General features: G+C 52.7%; 1 protein-coding gene across 7 annotated transcripts; it reads left to right on the forward strand.

Annotated features, from left to right (window-relative positions):
• Positions 1-760: 760 nt before the first annotated feature.
• Positions 761-19,523, forward strand: SRRM2 (serine/arginine repetitive matrix 2). Of its 7 annotated transcripts, none has more exons than XM_050774140.1 (15): positions 761-954; positions 4,469-4,741; positions 5,610-5,717; positions 5,915-6,079; positions 6,601-6,678; positions 7,109-7,171; positions 7,264-7,296; positions 7,480-7,530; positions 7,697-7,789; positions 8,432-8,630; positions 9,684-16,384; positions 17,116-17,403; positions 18,467-18,580; positions 18,711-18,824; positions 18,971-19,523. In XM_050774140.1, exons 2-15 carry the CDS (start codon positions 4,500-4,502, stop codon positions 18,978-18,980), a joined length of 8,259 nt encoding a protein of 2,752 aa, XP_050630097.1. In that variant the 5' UTR covers positions 761-954; positions 4,469-4,499; the 3' UTR covers positions 18,981-19,523. The 7 variants fall into 7 exon arrangements, 3 of the variants coding, with proteins under 3 accessions (XP_050630097.1, XP_050630098.1, XP_050630099.1); XM_050774141.1 differs by having other exon boundaries at positions 18,714-18,824; XR_007722114.1 differs by lacking the exons at positions 18,711-18,824; positions 18,971-19,523 and adding an exon at positions 17,743-18,342 and having other exon boundaries at positions 18,467-18,485.
• Positions 19,524-19,735: the final 212 nt, after the last annotated feature.

A 19,735-nucleotide genomic window follows, 5' to 3' on the forward strand; every position in this document is an offset into this window, starting at 1 on the left:
CTGCATGTGCCGCTCCACGGGTATCACGTCCCGGGTCCGGTGGGATCCTGGCCTGGCTGCCCTACCGGAAGCGAAGCGAACTCCACCCCCAGGGGCAGCCGTCGGGCCTCAGTCCAGTCTACATCGGGAGAGCGTGGCGCATGCCACAGGCAGCTGTTTGGGCCCCTGGTACAAGTCTAGGGCCTGCAGCCAGGCTCGGGGGCTCCGGGGGTGCCCGCTGGCTGGGGTCTGAGGCGGCTTCTCTCGGGTACGAGAAGGCCGACTGCTGTGCAGCCGCGGGCTCGCTCGGGAAACCCACACTTACACAAAAGCGGCAGTACCACTGTGCCTAGGCTATCGACTCCCAACATGGGGAGACAAAATGGCCGCCGCGCCCAGAGCCGAAATTACATCCGGGCTCCGCGACACGTACGAACCACAACTCCCAGAATGCTCTGCCTCGACGGCGGGAGGCGAGACGCGCTCGGGCCCCGCTTAGGTGGCGCTAGGCCCTGTGGCTCCTCCCTGCAGCGGAAGGCCTCCGAATACGCGGCGTCTTAGGTCGCTTCCTCCATTCTTCGTTGCACTGGCCAACGGGACGCTTAGTCTTTTGGCAACGGGGTGAAACCTGCCTTGTGCCTGAAGAAACGATACTTCCCATTGTGGTTTCGGCGCCTGCGCAAAAGGCTGCGGGACGCACTCCAGTTCCCGGCAAGCCCCGCGACGCGCGTTTGCGTGCTGACGCACGGAGTTAGTCGTGCTGACGTGCATCGCGGCCCAGGCGGGGTGCGAGTGGCGCAGTCGGATCCCGCTGCGGCCCCTGAGGAAGCCAGGAGGCGTCGGCGTCGGCTGAGGCGGGCGGACCGGCGAGGCGAGGCGGCGGCCTCAGGCCCCGAGGGACTCGGGAGCTCGCGCAGCGGCGGCGGCAAGACCTCTCCCCCTCGGAGGCGGCGGGCGGAGGCGGCGGGTGAGAGGGTGAGGGAGCCAGCGAGCCGGGTGGGGGAGGGGCGGCGGCCTCGGCGCGAGGCCAAAGCGCGCGGAGAACGGCCCAGGCCGCCGAGCTCTTCCGCGCGCACGCGCGCTCGCCGCCCTTCGCTCGCGCGGACATCTTCGCCTCCCTTCCCCCTTCCCGCCGTTCCTGTCGCGCGCGGGCTTCGACCCCCCCGTCCCTCCCCCATGACAACGGCGCTCGCAGCCGCCTGTACTGGGGTTCGCGAGCGCCCTTGGCGAGGGGGGAGCGCGCCGCCTCGGCTTCACTCCTCCCCACCACACGTGCGGCCGAGGTGGCCTTCCCGCAGCTGCCGCTTTCGGCCCTTAAGTGGCGGGGAAGGGGCGGCGGCGGGGGACGTGCTCCCGGACCCTTGCCCCAGGCTCTCGATCTCTTGTTCTCGGGCTTCTCTTCAGCGTTGGGCTGCCCGTGCCAGGGGCCTCCCAGACTGCGGGACGCCGCGCAGCCCCCTCCCCCATTCCGCAAGGCCGAAAATAGGCCCCCGGCGCTGCGAGGAGGGCCTTGAACTCCGTGGGCCCGGTTTAAATGGTTTGGACTGTGCTATCAAGCCTTTGAGTTGTTAGTGGCGGGGAGAAACCCCAGATCTTAAAAATTGTGAAGAAAGTGAAGGCATTCAGTTTACATTTGTAAGGTAGACTGTTCCTTTTTTTCTTACACTTTTTTAACATTTCCCGAGAATTCGTGTTAAAACTAAGGAGGCTTCTGGAGACCTTCGTTGGGAAGAAAACGCCAGACTCGTATATAAGTTTTCTGGTTGGTTTCAGGCGTTATTTGGCACACAGCTCTTCTGAAGCTTGGTTTCCACTCGCCTTCAGTTAGGACGAATCTGGATCAAAATTTCAGAATGTTTTGTTGCCTTTCATCCTAAGTGCGTGGGCTTAGGGCTCTTCTAAAGCTACTATTTTAGCTTTCTGGGTTCTTTGTGTCCACTCAGCCGCGCTGGAGCGCCCCGGTGCTGAGCTGGCTGTGCTTCCTGAGGTCCATTTTCTTGGTCAACCCTTGTGTCCCCTTTTGGTACCGTTTCCTTTTTTGCATATTTTAATGTTGAATTTAAGGATATCTATTTCCTTGTTAGCTTGGCACTCTGATAGTTTCCCAACAGAAAAAGGTCTTTTTGTCTTTCTTTGTACCTTTTATTTTCTGCTTTTACCTTGGTTAACTTTTGCATATCCGCTGTCTATAGCCCCCACTTTAAGAGTTTTATAAAATCGTTTGGTTAGGTGATTTGTGTGTGGTGTCGATGTTCCTACTTTCCGTGTCTTAGCACCCCCTTAGATGCTGTGGGGTCGTCGTCTTTTTTTGTGAGGTAGGGGTGGCTCATTCCCTAAAAGTTCTCCGAAACATTGTGACCTCATATCCTTTGCTTAGCACCTACTGGTTTTCCTTCTTTTTCTTTCTTTTTTTTTTTTTTTTTTTTGAGACGGAGTCTAGCTCTCTTGCCAGTCTGGAGTGCAGTGGCGCGATCTCAGCTCACTGCAACCCTCCGCCTCCCGGGTTCAAGCGATTCTTCTGCCTCAGCCTACGGAGTGGCTGGGATTACAGGCACGCGCCGCCCCCCAGCTAATTTTTGTATTTTTAATAGAGACTGGGTTTCACCATGTTGGCCAGGCTAGTGTCAATCTCCTGACTTGGTAATCTGCCCACCTCGGCCTCCCAAAGTGCTGGCATTACAGGCGTGAGCCACCTTACTCGGCCTGGGTTTCCCTTCGGTTTTCCCTTCTTAGGGAGTGGGAGGATTTTTGTGTGAGGTGGTATGGAAGTGTGGGTGAATGGTTGAGCTGAAGAATTAATTGCAGGTCAAAGACATGCCTGCAAGGGAAGCAGAAATTTCGTGGGGTAGGGAGAGGCAAAGAAGGACCTAGTTTTAAACTGTGGGGAGGATTGGAACTAGAAGATGAAAATGAGGATTGGGGTGTAGAGAAATTGATTTTTTGAGTCATAATGTTTTTCATTTTTTCCTGGATTTTTGCTTGCCTTTTCCAGGTTTAGTTTCCTCTGTCACCTTCTACTTTCGATATTGGGTCTGCTACTGGGATTGGGTAGGGACCCATCCTTAGTCTAGGGTGAGGAGGTATGGGCTAGCACCCTTCTATATACTCTGTGTGCGTGCATGCACTAGTATATTTTTCCAAACATTTGTATGATGCTTCTTCATTCTGGAATTTTCTGAATGCATCCTTCCCTTTTATCCAGTTCTTTTACGTCTTTGATCACTCTCTCCACTTTGTCTATTCCATAGGGTTTTTTTCTGGGTAGTTTTTCCTCATACGTGTATGTTCTAGGAAACTATCTTGGAGAGGATGAGGATGAGAAAGAGAGTATGTGTAGCCAAGGAATCTCACTAGAAAAGCTGGGACTTGAGAATTTTTCAGAGTCACATCAGGGTTGGGACTAGTTGAAAGGCTAGAACTTGGGACGAGGCATGGGGTTAACACAGGAAAGAAGGAAGCGGCAGGGCTGGGAGAAAAAAAACTAGGAAGTGCTATCCAGGGGATTGGTGGGGAAGGCCAACAGTTGGAGATTAATGAAAGTGGGGTGTAGAGAGGGTTTCTAGATAGATTTAGAGCAAGGAATATGGAGAAGGTATGGGAACGGTTGGAACAGAGACTGATTTGATGTGTTTAAATAGAGCAGAGTTGAAAGCAGATAATATTTGACAGCTGGCAAGACTTGGAGGAACTGCAAATTGTAGTAAATCCTATTGAGAGGAAAGAAATTGGAGGAATTGGAGGAATAAAAGATCAGGATGGTTGATAGGATCTTTAAATATTTGGAATCAAGGAAATGGCCCTTACCTGGGAGGTGAAGTGTATGAAGATTATCCAAGGTTCATGTGTGTTTCTGATGTGCGTGCTGACCTTTAGTTGGGGTGTGAGGCTGCACATTCTGAACCAACTAGTCTGCTGTTCAGATACCTAGGGACTGTGTAGTTTATTTCGTATTCATATAGGGTGGTCTGAAATCCGTAGGTCAGTTTTTGGGAGAGTCTTTGGACATGGACTAGAGGTCCTTGGGTGCCACAGATCGATGTCTGGTATTTGTTGTGCCCAGGAGGCCTTCGTTGGTTACTAGAGGTTAGAAAGTAGAGTAGTTGGTAAGATGCTACTTGTGCATTTTGGGGCCAAAGGAAAATGAAAAGGGACAGTGTGGAGAGAGTTTAGAGGAACAAGATCCTTGTTTGCCTAGGGTGGAAAAAGAAGAAAATCTAGGTGCAGGGAGGGATTATTTAGAATTCTGTGCAAGGGCATTGAGAGAAAGGTTGTAAGAACTGGGCTGTGATTTGGTAGAAAGGAAATTTGGAAGGACGAAGAAGTGGTTTTTTTGGCAGACCAGGAGGATGGTGGAGCATTATATAGTGAAGACTTAGTGTGAAGATAAATGTTGAAATAGGGATGAAGGAGAGCAGGGACTTGGGTGTGGGGTGGTAAGTGGTTAGTTTGGGGCCAGGGGCCTGACCCGTGTCTCCCCGCTCCCCCTCAGGAGCGGTGGTGCCCCCCCCGGGCACGGGGCCATGTACAACGGGATCGGGCTGCCGACGCCCCGGGGCAGCGGCACCAACGGCTACGTCCAGCGCAACCTGTCCCTGGTGCGGGGCCGCCGGGGTGAGCGGCCTGACTACAAGGGAGAGGAGGAACTGCGGCGCCTGGAGGCTGCCCTGGTGAAGCGGCCTAATCCTGACATCCTGGACCACGAGCGCAAGCGGCGCGTCGAGCTGCGATGCCTCGAGCTGGAGGAGATGATGGAAGAGCAGGGGTGAGGGAGAGCTGGGGGAGAGTCAAGCACTGAATGAGTGCAGAGCTGGGGGTGTTAGGTGGGATGTAGGGAGCTTAGGGTGGTTGAAAGAGTCCTGGCAAGGAGTTGTGGTAGGGGAGGAGGCAAATGAGCTCTAGAGAATTGAAAACAGTTAAGGGACAGTGCAGAGTGGGAAATGAGAAGGCTGTGTGTCTGAGGCTTGGATGGGAGCTTGAGGGATTAAATGGAGGCACATGGGAGAAGGGAGGGGCCGTTGAGGAACAAAAATGTGTTTCAGGGGAGAGATGGGAAAGCAGAGACCAGATAGAGGAGCTAGGTAAGCTGATAGGTGTTGTCATTGGTAGAAAAGAAGAAGAATGGATATAAGGATTGAGACCTTGGAAAGTAGCATGGGCAGGAAAAGAGGAATTAGAAGAACATTTGAAGAGGGAATCATGGGCTGGGAAGGGAAGTTTTGGAAAAGGAGCACATTAAGGCAGAAAACTCTTTTAGAGCAGTGGTTTTAAACTTCAGCAGTGGTGACCCTTTTATACAGTATCCCTCACTTTGGAATCCCAGGAAATAAAAGGCAAGTTCTTGTTGTAGTTGGGGAGGAGCACTTGAAACCCTGCTTGCTTAATTTTTTTCTTTTGGCCCCTGAAGTGTAGCATATTTAAAATCCACTGTTCTAGCGGGAGTAGTAGGTAGAGGGAAGAAAGATAATGGGAAAAGATTAGACTGAAGAGAAGGAACTTTTGGGTGACAGCGAGTGAAAACTTCTGTGTGTGCATGGAGAGGGAAGGGCCCCTTTTGGGAATGAGGGAAATAGAAACCTGGGACTGGGGAAAGTGTCCTGTCAAGCTTAACCCTGAAGGGATTTGTTCTTCAGGTACGAGGAACAGCAAATTCAGGAGAAAGTGGCGACCTTTCGACTCATGTTGCTGGAGAAGGATGTGAACCCTGGGGGCAAGGAGGAGACCCCAGGGCAGAGGCCAGCGTGAGTGTTGCACTCTCCCTCGATGACTCTGGACTCTACTCTGGCTGCTGGCTGCCGCTCCCGTCCTTTTCCTTACGTGGGACTTCCTGCTTTCGTCTGCCTTTTCCATGTCTTATTTGGCTCTTGCTTATACTTGTGTTCTGAATATGGTTCTGTCCTTTATATCTCCTTCAGACTTTTGCCCTTCTTTTCTCTAGGGTCACGGAGACTCACCAGTTGGCAGAATTGAATGAGAAGAAGAATGAAAGACTCCGTGCTGCCTTTGGCATCAGTGATTCTTACGTAGATGGCAGCTCTTTTGATCCTCAGCGTCGTGCCCGAGAAGCTAAACAACCGGCTCCTGACCCTCCCAAACCTTACAGGTATACAAGGCCAAGAAACCACTGTCAGCTTCTTTTCTTGATTGTAAGATCCTTGCTCTATTTTTTTCCTTTTGTGGACTGATTTCTTCCCAAACTCTTCAGATTTTGTTTTTCTGAAGTTGAGGTGTCCAAGAAAATTTGTCCAAGGGCTAGCCACAGTGGGTCACGCCTGGAATTCCAGCATTTTGGGAAGCTCAGGCAGGAGATGACTTGAGGCCAGGAGTTTGAGACCAGCCTGGGCGATATAGTGAGACCCCCTTTCTACAAAAAGAAAAAAAGCTGGGTGGTGGCACGTGTCTGTAGTCCAAGCTACTTAGAGAGGTGGAGGCAGGAGGGTCTCTTGAGCCCATGAGTTGGAGGTTACAGTGTGAGCTATGATGCTGCCACTGCACCCCAGCTGAGGCAACAGGGCGAGACTATTTTTAAAATTTTTTAAAATATTTTTTTGAGACTGTCTTTTAAAGAAAAGAAAGGAACGTTTGTCCTAGCGCTCATCTCTGCTGCTTTTCATCTTTCCCCAGCCTTGTTCGGGAGTCTAGCAGTTCTCGCTCACCAACCCCAAAGCAGAAGAAGAAGAAAAAGAAGAAAGATAGAGGACGGTAAGTTAGTTGGAAAGTTACTTTGCTAGCCAGAGGACCAGTCCTGTGGTGTACTCTCTCTCTGGAAGTGGACAGTTCTGGCTTCCACAAAGCAGGAGATAGTTGTCAGGGAGGAGGGAGTTACCATTGAGGCCTCACCTTGAAGAAATATCTGAGTTTTGCAGTGGGGACGTGTTGAGTTTGCAGTGTTGCCAATTAAGATCAGCCAGCAATATTTTGGATTCTGGAATTTCCTTTTTCATTTTGAGGTTTGTTGACTTAAGGAGTTACTTGTTGGAGAAGAAAGAAAGAAGTCCTGGGCTTAGGTCTGGGGCATTAGTGCTATTAGGATGTTCAAGTGTTTTAGAAACCTTTTTAGGGGAGAGATTGTAAGTGGGAGGGCCAGGAAAGAAGCCAAGCAGAATGATCTTGCTTCTGAATCCATCTTTAGCAGGTCAGAGAGCAGCTCTCCTCGACGGGAGAGAAAGAAAAGCTCAAAGAAGAAGAAGCACAGGTACGAGGTGTGAGTACTTGAGTGATTGGAGAAGGCTTGCTGAATTCAGGCAGAGGTGTTTTTTATGTTTTTTCTTCTCTTTTTTCCGACAGGTCAGAATCCGAGTCCAAGAAGCGTAAGCATAGGTAAGAGCTCTTTAACTCATTGGGGGCACAGTGGCATGTAGAGTGGTGATTTCTTTTTCTTGAAGTGAAGCTCAATACCTTGATCTTTCTCCTGTTAACATTCCCTAACTCTTTCCATTTCACTTTTCGTTTTATTTCCTTTTTTAAAAAAGTTACTTTTAACAATCTTTCCTTATTTCTCAGGTCTCCCACTCCAAAGAGCAAACGTAAATCTAAGGACAAAAAGCGAAAGCGGTGAGTGAATTTGTGGGGAATTTGCTTAGAAAGTAAGTGAACACCACCTTAGTGGGAAGGGGTTGAGTCAGTTATGTCCCTAACTGGTAAAAGGTTGAGGGGTAGGTGAGGAAAATCCAGGGCAGGTACAGCAGTACCCTGAGCTGTGGCGGTGGTCTTCCTTCAGGTCTCGAAGTACAACACCAGCCCCCAAGAGCCGCCGGGCCCACCGTTCAACTTCTGCTGACTCTGCTTCCTCCTCTGATACTTCCCGCAGTCGGTAAGGGGTAGTCCAGGAGGAAGGGAGGGAGAGGGAATGATGGGTTAATTAATTTAATATTTATTGAGCGCCCACGGTGTGCTAGGCGCTGCACAGACCATTCGGAAGACACGGTCCCTGCCCTCTAGGAGCTGACAGGCTAAAGCAACAGGATGGACAGACATATACATTTCCCCTTCTCTTTTTTTTTTTGTTTTTGTTTATTTGTTATTTTTTGTTTCGTTCTGATGTATATGGACTGCCAGAATAGGGGGGGTGGTGGTTTGTTCGTGGTGTCTGGGGGAGGAAGGAATCCTTACCCTGGCTTCCTTAATCGGGGAAGGCTTCCTGAAGGAGGTGGGCTCAGAGGTGAGTTGTGAATGAAGCGGGTAGGGAGTGGGCTGGGTGGATGGTTTCGGGATGTTTGGGGGAGGTGAGTGAAGGGGTAGAGGGAGAACACTGTTTGGGATTGTGTTGGGAAGAGAAGAACCAAAGTGGACTGTACTTGCATTTCAGTGAATGATTTGAGTTATGCGACTAAGCAGGCTTTTTGGAAGAGGGTTGTACAGTTGGAAAAAGTGGATGGGAGTTGGGGAGGGGGTTTCCTGTTCTCCCTTTGAGCTGATTTCCTTCCTCTCCCCCATCCTCAATTAACTCCTGCAGGTCTCGAAGTGCTGCAGCTAAAACTCATACAACTGCCTTGACTGGGCGAAGTCCTTCCCCTGCTTCAGGGCGACGAGGGGAGGGAGATGCACCTTTCAGTGAACCAGGTACTACCAACACACAACGGCCTAGTAGCCCGGAGCCTGCTACAAAACAGCCTAGCAGCCCTTATGAAGACAAAGATAAAGACAAGAAGGAGGTATGTTCCTGAGTTGGTGATGTTCATTGGATTGCAAGTATATAGATTTAGGATAAACTTGTGACATGAAAGGGAGAGGTAGTAACTTACTAAAATAAATTCGGTTATTTTTTTCTGCATTGATCTCCCAGTTTTCTTACTGTATCTGCAGAACTTGTAGTGTTGTTACTAGACTGAATTGTGAACCTTTTAGAATCAAATCTCACTGGATACTAATAGGTTTTATATTGTATCTTGTTTATACACAGAACTGGAACAAAAGTTGTATTTTATCTGTGTACGCCGTGTAATGCCTCTAGTTTCTTTTTTCATTAAATGCTCGTTGTGTCTCACTAAAACTGTTTAATCCATTGGGGTGCCACCAATAGTTTGAATGAAACACTGGAATAGTCTTCAGTAGTTTTCTTTTCTAATTTTAAGCGTTAATCATTTCCTCTTGCTTTAGTGATTACAGTGTAAATTCTTGGCCTCTGTCATCAATTTTCCATGTCATCCAGGGTTACCTTTCCAAATTACAAGTTGGTTGACCTCAGAAACTTAACTGCTTCCTTATTGCTTTTGAATTACATTTAAGGCTTTTAATAATTTGGTCTTTTTCTCATTTCCTGTACTCTTTCCATCCTGGTCTGCTTTTCTACTCTTCAAACAAATCATGTTCTCACATCTGTATTCATGTTGTTTCTTTTCCTTTAATAGAGTTATTCTTAAAAGGTGAAGTTGCCATTCGCTTTAGGAAACTGCTTATTTTTCCATTTAAAGATAGTTTTTTCCGCTTTGATAACATTTCGTAGTGGTATTTGTTGTTAAATGTAGTAGTGTGTTAGTTATTTGCGTTTAGTGTTTCTTTCAGTTTTAAGATTCTCAGACTATCCATATCTTCATATGTTTTCCCCACTGTTCTTTATATAGTTCCTTGTTATTGAATGAAAGTGATTGCTTGTGGTCAGGGGATGTGTAAAAGAAAAGTTATTGGAAAGGGTGTTGGGATCTTAGGAGTGATGTGAAGTCTTGGCGTTTATGAATCCCTATCCCTACTCTCTCTTTCACTCTTAGAAATCTGCAGCTCGACCTAGCCCCTCTCCGGAAAGGAGCAGCACAGGCCCAGAACCACCTGCTCCCACTCCGCTCCTTGCTGAGCGACATGGCGGCTCCCCACAACCACTTGCAACAACCCCCTTAAGCCAGGAGCCAGTGAACCCCCCATCTGAGGCCTCTCCCACTCGGGGCCGTTCACCACCTAAGTCTCCTGAGAAACTTCCCCAGTCTTCTTCCTCAGAGAGCAGCCCACCATCCCCTCAACCTACCAAAGTTTCTCGGCATGCCAGCTCTTCCCCAGAAAGTCCTAAACCTGCTCCAGCTCCGGGGTCCCACCGAGAGATTTCTTCTTCTCCCACATCCAAGAATCGCTCACATGGCCGAGCAAAACGGGATAAATCACATTCTCATACCCCTTCCCGTAGGACGGGTAGGTCCCGTAGCCCTGCCACCGCTAAGAGAGGGCGATCTCGGTCTCGAACCCCTACAAAGAGAGGTCATTCTCGATCCCGATCTCCCCAGTGGCGTAGGTCCAGGTCTGCACAGAGGTGGGGAAGATCTAGAAGCCCCCAGCGACGTGGCCGCTCTAGGTCTCCTCAGCGACCAGGCTGGTCTAGGAGCAGAAATACCCAGAGAAGAGGCAGGTCTAGGTCAGCAAGGCGAGGGAGGTCCCACTCTAGATCTCCAGCCACTCGGGGCAGATCTCGTTCTAGAACACCAGCCCGGCGGGGCAGGTCACGCTCTAGAACACCTGCCAGGCGGAGATCACGATCCAGAACACCCACCAGGCGTAGGTCTCGGTCTAGAACACCAGCCCGGAGGGGCAGGTCTCGGTCTAGAACACCTGCTAGGCGCAGATCTAGGACCCGATCGCCAGTACGACGGAGGTCTCGTAGTAGATCACCAGCCAGGAGAAGTGGCAGGTCACGCTCTAGAACCCCAGCTAGACGTGGCCGCTCACGCTCCAGAACCCCAGCCAGACGTGGCCGCTCACGCTCTAGAACCCCAGCTAGACGCAGTGGTCGCTCACGCTCCAGAACACCAGCCAGGAGAGGGAGGTCTCGATCTAGGACACCAAGACGAGGAAGATCCCGCAGTAGAAGCTTAGTTAGACGTGGAAGATCTCACTCTAGATCACCTCAAAGAAGAGGCAGGTCTGGCTCATCTTCAGACCGGAAGAACAAATCCAGAACATCTCAGAGAAGAAGCAGGTCCAATTCAAGCCCAGAAATGAAGAAATCACGCATTTCTTCAAGGCGGAGCAGATCTCTGTCTTCACCACGGTCCAAAGCAAAATCTCGTTTGTCTTTGAGGCGCAGCCTTTCAGGGTCTTCCCCATGCCCTAAACAAAAGTCACAGACGCCACCCAGGCGCAGTCGCTCTGGATCCTCCCAACCTAAAGCTAAATCTAGAACGCCACCTAGACGCAGTCGCTCCAGTTCTTCTCCGCCACCTAAACAGAAATCTAAAACACCATCAAGACGAAGTCATTCCAGTTCGTCTCCTCATTCTAAAGTGAAATCTGGAACACCACCAAGGCAAGGGTCCATAACAAGTCCCCAGGCCAATGAGCAATCTGTAACGCCACAAAGACGGAGCTGTTTTGAATCATCACCTGACCCTGAGTTGAAATCTAGGACCCCTTCGAGACATAGTTGCTCAGGGTCCTCTCCTCCTAGAGTGAAATCTAGCACACCTCCCAGACAAAGCCCATCTAGGTCATCATCTCCACAACCCAAAGTGAAGGCGGTAATATCACCAAGGCAAAGAAGCCATTCTGGCTCCTCTTCTCCAAGTCCTAGTAGGGTGACATCGAGAACAACTCCACGGCGAAGCAGATCAGTATCTCCCTGCTCCAACGTGGAATCCAGATTGTTGCCAAGATACAGTCATTCTAGGTCCTCCTCACCAGATACCAAAGTGAAACCTGAAACACCGCCAAGACAAAGTCACTCAGGGTCTATTTCACCACACCCCAAAGTAAAGGCCCAAACTCCACCAGGGCCAAGTCTTTCTAGATCAAAGTCGCCATGTCCCCAAGAGAAGTCTAAAGACTCACTAGTTCAGAGTTGCCCTGGATCCTTCTCTCTGTGTGCAGGAGTAAAATCTAGCACACCACCAGGTGAGAGCTATTTTGGACTCTCATCTCTGCAACTGAAAGGACAATCTCAAACTTCACCAGACCACAGATCTGATACTTCAAGTCCAGAAGTGAGACAGAGTCACTCAGAATCACCATCTCTGCAGAGCAAATCTCAAACATCGCCTAAGGGAGGTCAGTCCAGGTCTTCATCTCCAATCACTGAGCTGGCATCCAGATCTCCAATAAGACAAGATAGAGGTGAGTTGTCAGCGAGTCCTACATTGAAATCCGGAATGTCTCCTGAGCTGAGCAGGTTCCAGTCTGACTCTTCTTCACATCCTACAGTGGACTCGAATTCTTTCTTGGGGCAGAGTAGATTGGAGACTTCTGAATCAAAAGAGAAAATGGCCTTACTCCCTCAGGAGGATGCTACTGCATCACCTCCTAGACAAAGAGACAAATTTAGTCCCTTTCCAGTACAGGATAGACCTGAGTCTTCACTAGTGTTCAAAGACGCACCTAGAACCCCGTCAAGGGACAGAAGTGGTGCTGGGTCATCTCCAGAAACAAAAGAGCAAAATAGTGCATTGCCTACATCAAGCCAAGATGAAGAGTTAATGGAGGTGGTAGAGAAGTCTGAAGAACCCACAAGCCAAGTCCTGTCTCATTTGTCTTCAGAACTTAAAGAAATGTCTGCAAGTAACTTTGAATCATCTCCTGAAGTAGAAGAAAGGCCTGCTGTGTCTTTGACTCTTGATCAGAGCCAGTCACAGGCTTCTTTGGAAGCAGTAGAAATTCCTGCAGTGGCCTCATCTTGGGGTGGGCCACATTTTTCTCCAGAACATAAGGAACTGTCTAACTCCCCACTCAGGGAGAACAGCTTTGAATCATCTTTAGAATTTAGAAACTCAGGCCCACTTGGTACAGAAATGAATACTGGATTTTCTTCTGAGGTTAAAGAAGATTTGAATGGACCTTTTCTTAATCAGCTGGAAACAGATCCATCTCTAGACATGAAAGAACAATCGACAAGATCCTCTAGACGCAGCAGTTCTGAGTTATCCCCAGATGCAGTGGAAAAGGCAGGGATGTCTTCAAATCAGAGCGTCTCTTCACCTGTGCTTGATGCTGTACCGAGAACACCCTCGAGAGAAAGAAGTAGTTCTGCATCTTCTCCTGAAATGAAAGATGGTTTACCCAGAACTCCATCAAGGAGAAGCAGGTCTGGGTCTTCTCCAGGACTTAGAGATGGGTCTGGGACTCCCTCGAGGCACAGCCTGTCCGGGTCCTCTCCTGGAATGAAAGATATACCTAGAACACCATCCAGAGGGAGAAGCGAATGTGATTCTTCGCCAGAACCGAAAGCTTTGCCTCAGACTCCTAGGCCAAGGAGTCGTTCTCCATCATCCCCAGAGCTCAACAACAAGTGTCTTACCCCCCAGAGAGAAAGAAGCGGGTCAGAATCATCAGTTGATCAGAAAACTGTGGCTCGGACTCCCTTGGGGCAGAGAAGTCGTTCGGGATCCTCTCAAGAACTTGATGTGAAACCCAGTGCATCCCCTCAGGAAAGAAGTGAGTCAGACTCTTCTCCAGATTCTAAAGCCAAGACTCGAACCCCACTTCGGCAGAGGAGTCGCTCTGGATCATCTCCAGAGGTTGACAGCAAATCTCGACCTTCTCCTCGGCGCAGTAGGTCTGGTTCCTCCCCTGAAGTGAAAGATAAGCCAAGAGCAGCACCCAGGGCACAGAGTGCTTCTGATTCCTCTCCTGAACCTAAAGCTCCAGCCCCTCGGGCCCTTCCCAGACGAAGCAGATCAGGTTCATCAAGCAAAGGTAGAGGCCCTTCTCCTGAAGGAAGCAGCAGTACCGAGTCCTCTCCTGAACATCCGCCCAAATCCAGAACTGCTCGCAGAGGTTCCAGGTCATCACCAGAGCCCAAGACCAAGTCTCGTACACCACCTCGACGTCGCAGCTCTCGATCATCTCCTGAGCTAACGAGGAAGGCCAGACTCTCCCGTAGAAGCCGTTCTGCCTCATCCTCACCAGAAACTCGCTCTAGAACTCCCCCAAGGCGCCGGAGAAGTCCTTCAGTGTCTTCCCCGGAGCCAGTCGAAAAGTCAAGGTCTTCACGCCGACGGCGCTCAGCTTCATCTCCACGCACTAAGACAACCTCAAGGAGAGGCCGCTCTCCTTCACCAAAGCCTCGTGGACTGCAGAGGTCCCGTTCCCGCTCAAGGAGAGAGAAAACCAGAACAACCCGACGTCGAGATAGGTCTGGATCTTCTCAGTCAACCTCTCGGCGAAGACAGCGGAGCCGGTCAAGGTCACGGGTTACTCGGCGACGGAGGGGAGGCTCTGGTTATCACTCAAGGTCCCCTGCCCGGCAGGAAAGTTCCCGGACCTCCTCTCGACGCCGAAGAGGCCGCTCTCGGACACCCCCAACGAGTCGGAAGCGTTCTCGCTCACGGACATCACCAGCCCCGTGGAAACGCTCTAGATCTCGAGCCTCTCCGGCCACTCACCGGCGATCCAGGTCCAGAACCCCCCTGATAAGCCGACGTAGGTCCAGGTCTCGAACTTCACCAGTCAGCCGGAGACGGTCAAGGTCCAGGACTTCAGTGACTCGACGAAGATCCCGGTCAAGAGCATCCCCAGTGAGCAGAAGGCGATCCAGATCTAGAACACCACCAGTAACCCGTCGTCGTTCAAGGTCCAGAACACCAACAACACGCCGGCGCTCCCGTTCTAGAACTCCACCAGTGACACGCAGAAGGTCCAGATCTAGGACTCCACCAGTAACCAGGAGGCGATCTCGAAGCAGAACTTCACCTATCACTCGCAGAAGATCAAGATCCAGAACATCGCCGGTCACCCGAAGGAGGTCTCGATCTCGCACATCTCCAGTAACTCGAAGAAGGTCCCGCTCTCGAACCTCACCAGTGACACGCCGCCGCTCTAGGTCCCGGACACCTCCAGCTATTCGGCGCCGCTCTAGGTCTCGAACGCCACTGTTGCCACGCAAACGTTCTCGAAGTCGCTCACCACTTGCTATCCGCCGCCGCTCCAGATCCCGTACTCCACGAGCAGCTCGGGGCAAACGGTCCTTAACAAGATCTCCTCCAGCCATCCGCAGGCGTTCAGCATCTGGAAGTAGTTCTGATCGTTCACGATCTGCTACTCCTCCAGCAACAAGAAATCATTCTGGTTCGCGGACACCTCCAGTAGCACTCAACAGCTCCAGAATGAGCTGCTTTAGTCGTCCTAGCATGTCCCCAACACCTCTTGACCGCTGCAGATCACCTGGAATGCTTGAACCCCTTGGCAGCTCTAGAACACCCATGTCTGTCCTGCAGCAAGCCGGTGGCTCCATGATGGATGGTCCAGGTCCCCGAATACCTGACCACCAGAGAACATCTGTGCCAGAAAATCATGCTCAGTCCAGGATTGCACTTGCCCTGACCGCTATCAGTCTTGGCACTGCTCGGCCTCCTCCGTCCATGTCTGCTGCTGGCCTTGCTGCAAGAATGTCCCAGGTTCCAGCCCCGGTGCCTCTCATGAGTCTCAGAACCGCTCCAGCAGCCAGCCTTGCCAGCAGGATTCCTGCAGCCTCTGCGGCAGCCATGAACCTAGCCAGCGCCAGGACACCTGCCATCCCAACAGCAGTGAACCTGGCTGACACTCGAACGCCAGCTGCAGCAGCGGCCATGAACTTGGCCAGCCCCAGAACAGCGGTGGCACCTTCGGCTGTGAACCTGGCTGACCCTCGCACTCCCACAGCCCCAGCTGTGAACCTAGCAGGGGCCAGAACCCCAGCTGCCTTGGCAGCTCTGAGTCTCACAGGCTCTGGCACCCCACCAACTGCTGCAAACTATCCCTCCAGCTCCAGAACACCACAGGCTCCAGCCTCTGCAAACCTGGTGGGTCCTCGGTCTGCACATGCCACAGCTCCTGTGAATATTGCCGGCTCCAGAACCGCTGCAGCCTTGGCCCCTGCGAGCCTCACCAGTGCTAGGATGGCTCCAACATTGTCTGGTGCAAACCTCACCAGCCCCAGGGTGCCCCTCTCTGCCTATGAGCGTGTCAGTGGCAGAACCTCACCACCGCTCCTTGACCGAGCCAGATCCAGAACACCACCGTCTGCCCCAAGCCAGTCTAGAATGACCTCTGAACGGGCTCCCTCCCCTTCCTCTAGAATGGGCCAGGCTCCTTCACAGTCTCTTCTCCCTCCAGCACAGGATCAGCCGAGGTCTCCTGTGCCTTCTGCTTTTTCAGACCAGTCCCGTTCTTTGATTGCCCAGACCACCCCCGTAGCAGGGTCTCAGTCCCTTTCCTCTGGGGCGGTGGCAATGACCACGTCCTCTGCTGGTGACCACAATGGCATGCTCTCTGTCCCTGCCCCCGGGGTGCCCCACTCTGATGTGGGGGAGCCACCTGCCTCTACTGGGGCCCAGCAGCCTTCTGCATTAGCCGCCCTGCAGCCAGCAAAGGAGCGGCGGAGTTCCTCCTCCTCCTCCTCGTCCTCTAGCTCTTCTTCCTCCTCCTCCTCGTCGTCATCGTCGTCTTCCTCCTCTGGCTCCAGTTCTAGCGACTCGGAGGGCTCTAGCCTTCCTGTGCAACCTGAGGTGGCACTAAAGAGGTGAGGGAGCTTGACTTTAGCATCCTTCAGTGGGGAGGTATTGGGGATGGGTTGGGAGTGGGGAGGGAGAAACCATGTCACAGGTGCTTGACTCTTGGAGGAGGTATGGGGACCTTGACCCTCAGGCTGGGGGTAGAAGAGAATGCTGGGGCGGGGGCGGAGGGAGGAGGAGTGGGACAGATAAAAGTCTCCAAAGGTTCATTCTCTAGAGGATAATGATAAGTTTTCCGTCTCTACAGAGGACAGAACTAGAGGAAATGGACTTAATTTTACAGCAGGAGGGATGGCAGTTAGACCTCAAGAGGAACTCCCTGGGCTGGAAGGATCTTCAGAGGTCATCCCATCCCTCTCCCTGCCTCCAGGCAGGACGGCCCCTTCCCCAGCCAACCTGCACTCACAGGGGCCTCCCCAAGCTGCGGCTCTCCGAGGAAGGAGACTACCCAGCTTCAGCTTCCACACCTGAGCCCAGAGGCCTTATTCCTCCATCAGGGACATTCTTGAGGTTTAACCTTGATCCCTTATGCTGCGGGCCCCAGCCTGTTGCTTCTGTTAGCAGAGGTTGGGTCAGCTCACACCACTGCTCTCCAGAGAATTGCTGGCTTACAGGGCTAGGAGAGCTCCCAGCGCCTTTCTCAGGCACCCCTCCCCCCACTGCCGTTCCTCCAGGCCAAGGAAGGTAGGGTTGGGGCTGGGGCAGCTTGTCTCCTTGTGACACTCTTCTCCTCCCACAGGGTCCCCAGCCCCACCCCAGCCCCAAAGGAGGCTGTTAGAGAGGGACGTCCTCCGGAGCCAACCCCAGCCAAACGGAAGAGGCGCTCTAGCAGTTCCAGTTCCAGCTCCTCCTCTTCATCTTCCTCTTCCTCCTCCTCCTCCTCTTCTTCCTCCTCCTCTTCCTCCTCTTCCTCTTCCTCCTCCTCTTCCTCTTCCTCCTCCTCTTCCTCGCCTTCCCCTGCTAAGCCTGGCCCTCAGGCCTTGCCCAAACCTGCAAGCCCCAAGAAGCCACCCCCTGGCGAGCGGAGGTGAGTGCTGCCTTGCCTGAGATGGAAGGAGGGTGGGGGAGTGACTTATCCAGAGACAGGGCCCTGGGGTGTGAGCTCCCGGCTGGGTGTCTCACGTGACCTTGGGCATCTGGTTGTGGGGGAAGAGGCGCTTGTTCTCTCCCCCGCTTGTTGCACCTTGTTCTGGCGAAGGGCTGCGCCATCCACAGGGGCGCTCAGGCCAGGACTGGGGGGTCCTTGGTTTCTTCCTCTCCCTCCCTCAACACATAGCCTGGTCCCAGGGTTCTAGCTTTGTCTCCCTGTTGCTACTGCCAGGGCTCTGGTCTGGCCACCATCATCTTCTACCGACTCTGTCCACAGCCTCCTCCCTGTCTCCCCGCCTCCACGCCATTCTCTTCCACATGTAGCCAGAGGGACCTTTCTAAAACGCACATCTGGCTACTTCCCTCCACTCCACAAATCCTTCGGGACGCCCTGTGGCCTGCAGGACAAAGCCCCACCTCTGCGGGAGTGGCGTGTGAGGCTCTTCACCAACGGGCCTTGCCCGCCCTGTGTTCTCCTCCTGCCCGCCCCCACACATGCCCTGTGCTCCAGCCACACCCAGCGCCTTGCAGTTTAAGGAGAGCCCATGCCTTTGGACATGCTGTTCCTTCTGCCTGGAATTTCCTTGTCCGCCTGGTGAACTCCTCGTTCTGCAAGACTCCGCTCAAACAGCACCTTCGAGAAGACTGCCCTGCCCCTTCCCTGCCCTGCCCCATGTCCTCCTTCCTTGGGTCCCCAGAGCCACGCACATCCAGCCCTGCTTCCCACACACGGGGCCGTGCGTGCCTTCCTTCACCACTGAGCTCCTTCAAGGGCAGGGAATGTCTTTTATCTTTGCATCCCCCGCTGCACCCTGTGCCTGCCCACTGGGCACTCGGTGGATGGTGTGCGGGCGGATGGGTGAGTGAGCGGACAAAGGTGGGTCTGAGGCTGGCCCTGTGTGGTGTGAGGTTTGGTGGTCAGGACCTGGGTGGGTGGTCCTGAGTGCTGGCCGCTGTGCTTGAAAGGGCGTGGTGCTATTGGATCCTACTGTGTTCCCCAGGTCCCGCAGTCCCCGGAAGCCAATAGACTCCCTTAGGGACTCTCGGTCCCTCAGCTACTCGCCTGTGGAGCGTCGCCGTCCCTCGCCCCAGCCCTCGCCACGGGACCAGCAGAGGTAAGGCCAGCTGCAGGTGTCAGCACCCAGCCCTGTCTGGCTGCCACTGCTTTCTACCAAGAAAACTTTGTGGATCTGTGGTGCCTGAGGTGGTGCCACTCTGTGGCCTGATGTCTGTCCTGTGTTGCAGCAGCAGCAGTGAGCGGGGTTCCCGGAGAGGCCAGCGTGGGGACAGCCGATCCCCCAGCCACAAGCGCAGGAGGGAGACACCTAGCCCTCGGCCCATGAGACACCGCTCCTCCAGGTGCGCATCCTCCTGGAAGGCTGAGGCCGCCTTCTGGGAGCCAGTTGTGGTGGTGGTGGGTGGCAGCCCTATTTTGGGAGTGGCCCAGAAGCTGGCCTTGAGGACTAGGGTCAGAACTCCCTGTTGACCCGTATCTTCTGTTGCAGGTCTCCATAAATTGTCTTTGGGGGATTCCACCACACCCCATGCTCTGGAGCCACAGGGAGTGTCCCTTCTTCCCCAGCAGAGCCGTGGGAGGGTCCTTGTCTGCTCTCCTTTGAACCTTAGCAGCCCTTGGATGAAGGGCTCCCTTTCCCTCCCTTTTTTTTTCTTTGTTCCTGTGAAATGTTAATCTCCGTGAGTTCTTCCTGGTTCACGTGTTCTGGGGGGTTTGGGGTGGGAGGGAATGCAGATGGGAGTTGGGGGAGGGGAGGATACAGTTCAGGACACCCCAGCCTGGAGTCAGGGCCAGGGAGGCATGGCCCCAGTTGTATCCAAAAGTTCCCAGGGGTGACTGTGATGGTGGTTGGGACTGGAGGTTGTGTAAGGTGTTCTCGGAAGGAAGGGGCAGGAGTTGGAATTAGTTGGTCCCTACTGCCCCCCATGAGGTTGTGTACCCCTCCCCCCAACTTTTCACGTTTCTTAAAGGCATTTTGGTTTTTTAAAATCTGTACAGCAAGAGCAACTTTTTCTGTCAAATAAAAATGAGAAATGCAGGAACTGGGTCTGTAGACTGTTTATTAAAGGTGTGGTAAGGGGGCAGCCACCTCCCTCCCTGATCGCATCCCCCAGTGTGGGTGGACCTGTGTGCGTCCGCTTTGGGGTTCCTTCATTGAACGTGCTGTCAAACCAGGACACAGGCTCCAGCTTGTATTTCTGCTCTTGGCCATTGTCCTCAGGACAAGAGGCCCCTGGGAGTGGACATGCAGAGT

This window comes from Macaca thibetana, chromosome 20 (assembly GCF_024542745.1).
Source record: "Macaca thibetana thibetana isolate TM-01 chromosome 20, ASM2454274v1, whole genome shotgun sequence".
NCBI lineage: Eukaryota > Metazoa > Chordata > Mammalia > Primates > Cercopithecidae > Macaca > Macaca thibetana.

What these genes read in the sequence shown, in the direction of transcription:
- SRRM2 (XM_050774140.1), top strand. Translation starts at nt 4,500, where the DNA reads ATGTACAACGGGATCGGGCTGCCGACGCCCCGGGGCAGCGGCACCAAC. An exon ending in ACCCCAGGGCAGAGGCCAGC is followed by an intron (nt 5,718 to 5,914) that starts GTGAGTGTTGCA and finishes TCTTTTCTCTAG; the next exon opens with GGTCACGGAGACTCACCAGT. An exon ending in TCGCCACGGGACCAGCAGAG is followed by an intron (nt 18,581 to 18,710) that starts GTAAGGCCAGCT and finishes CCTGTGTTGCAG; the next exon opens with CAGCAGCAGTGAGCGGGGTT.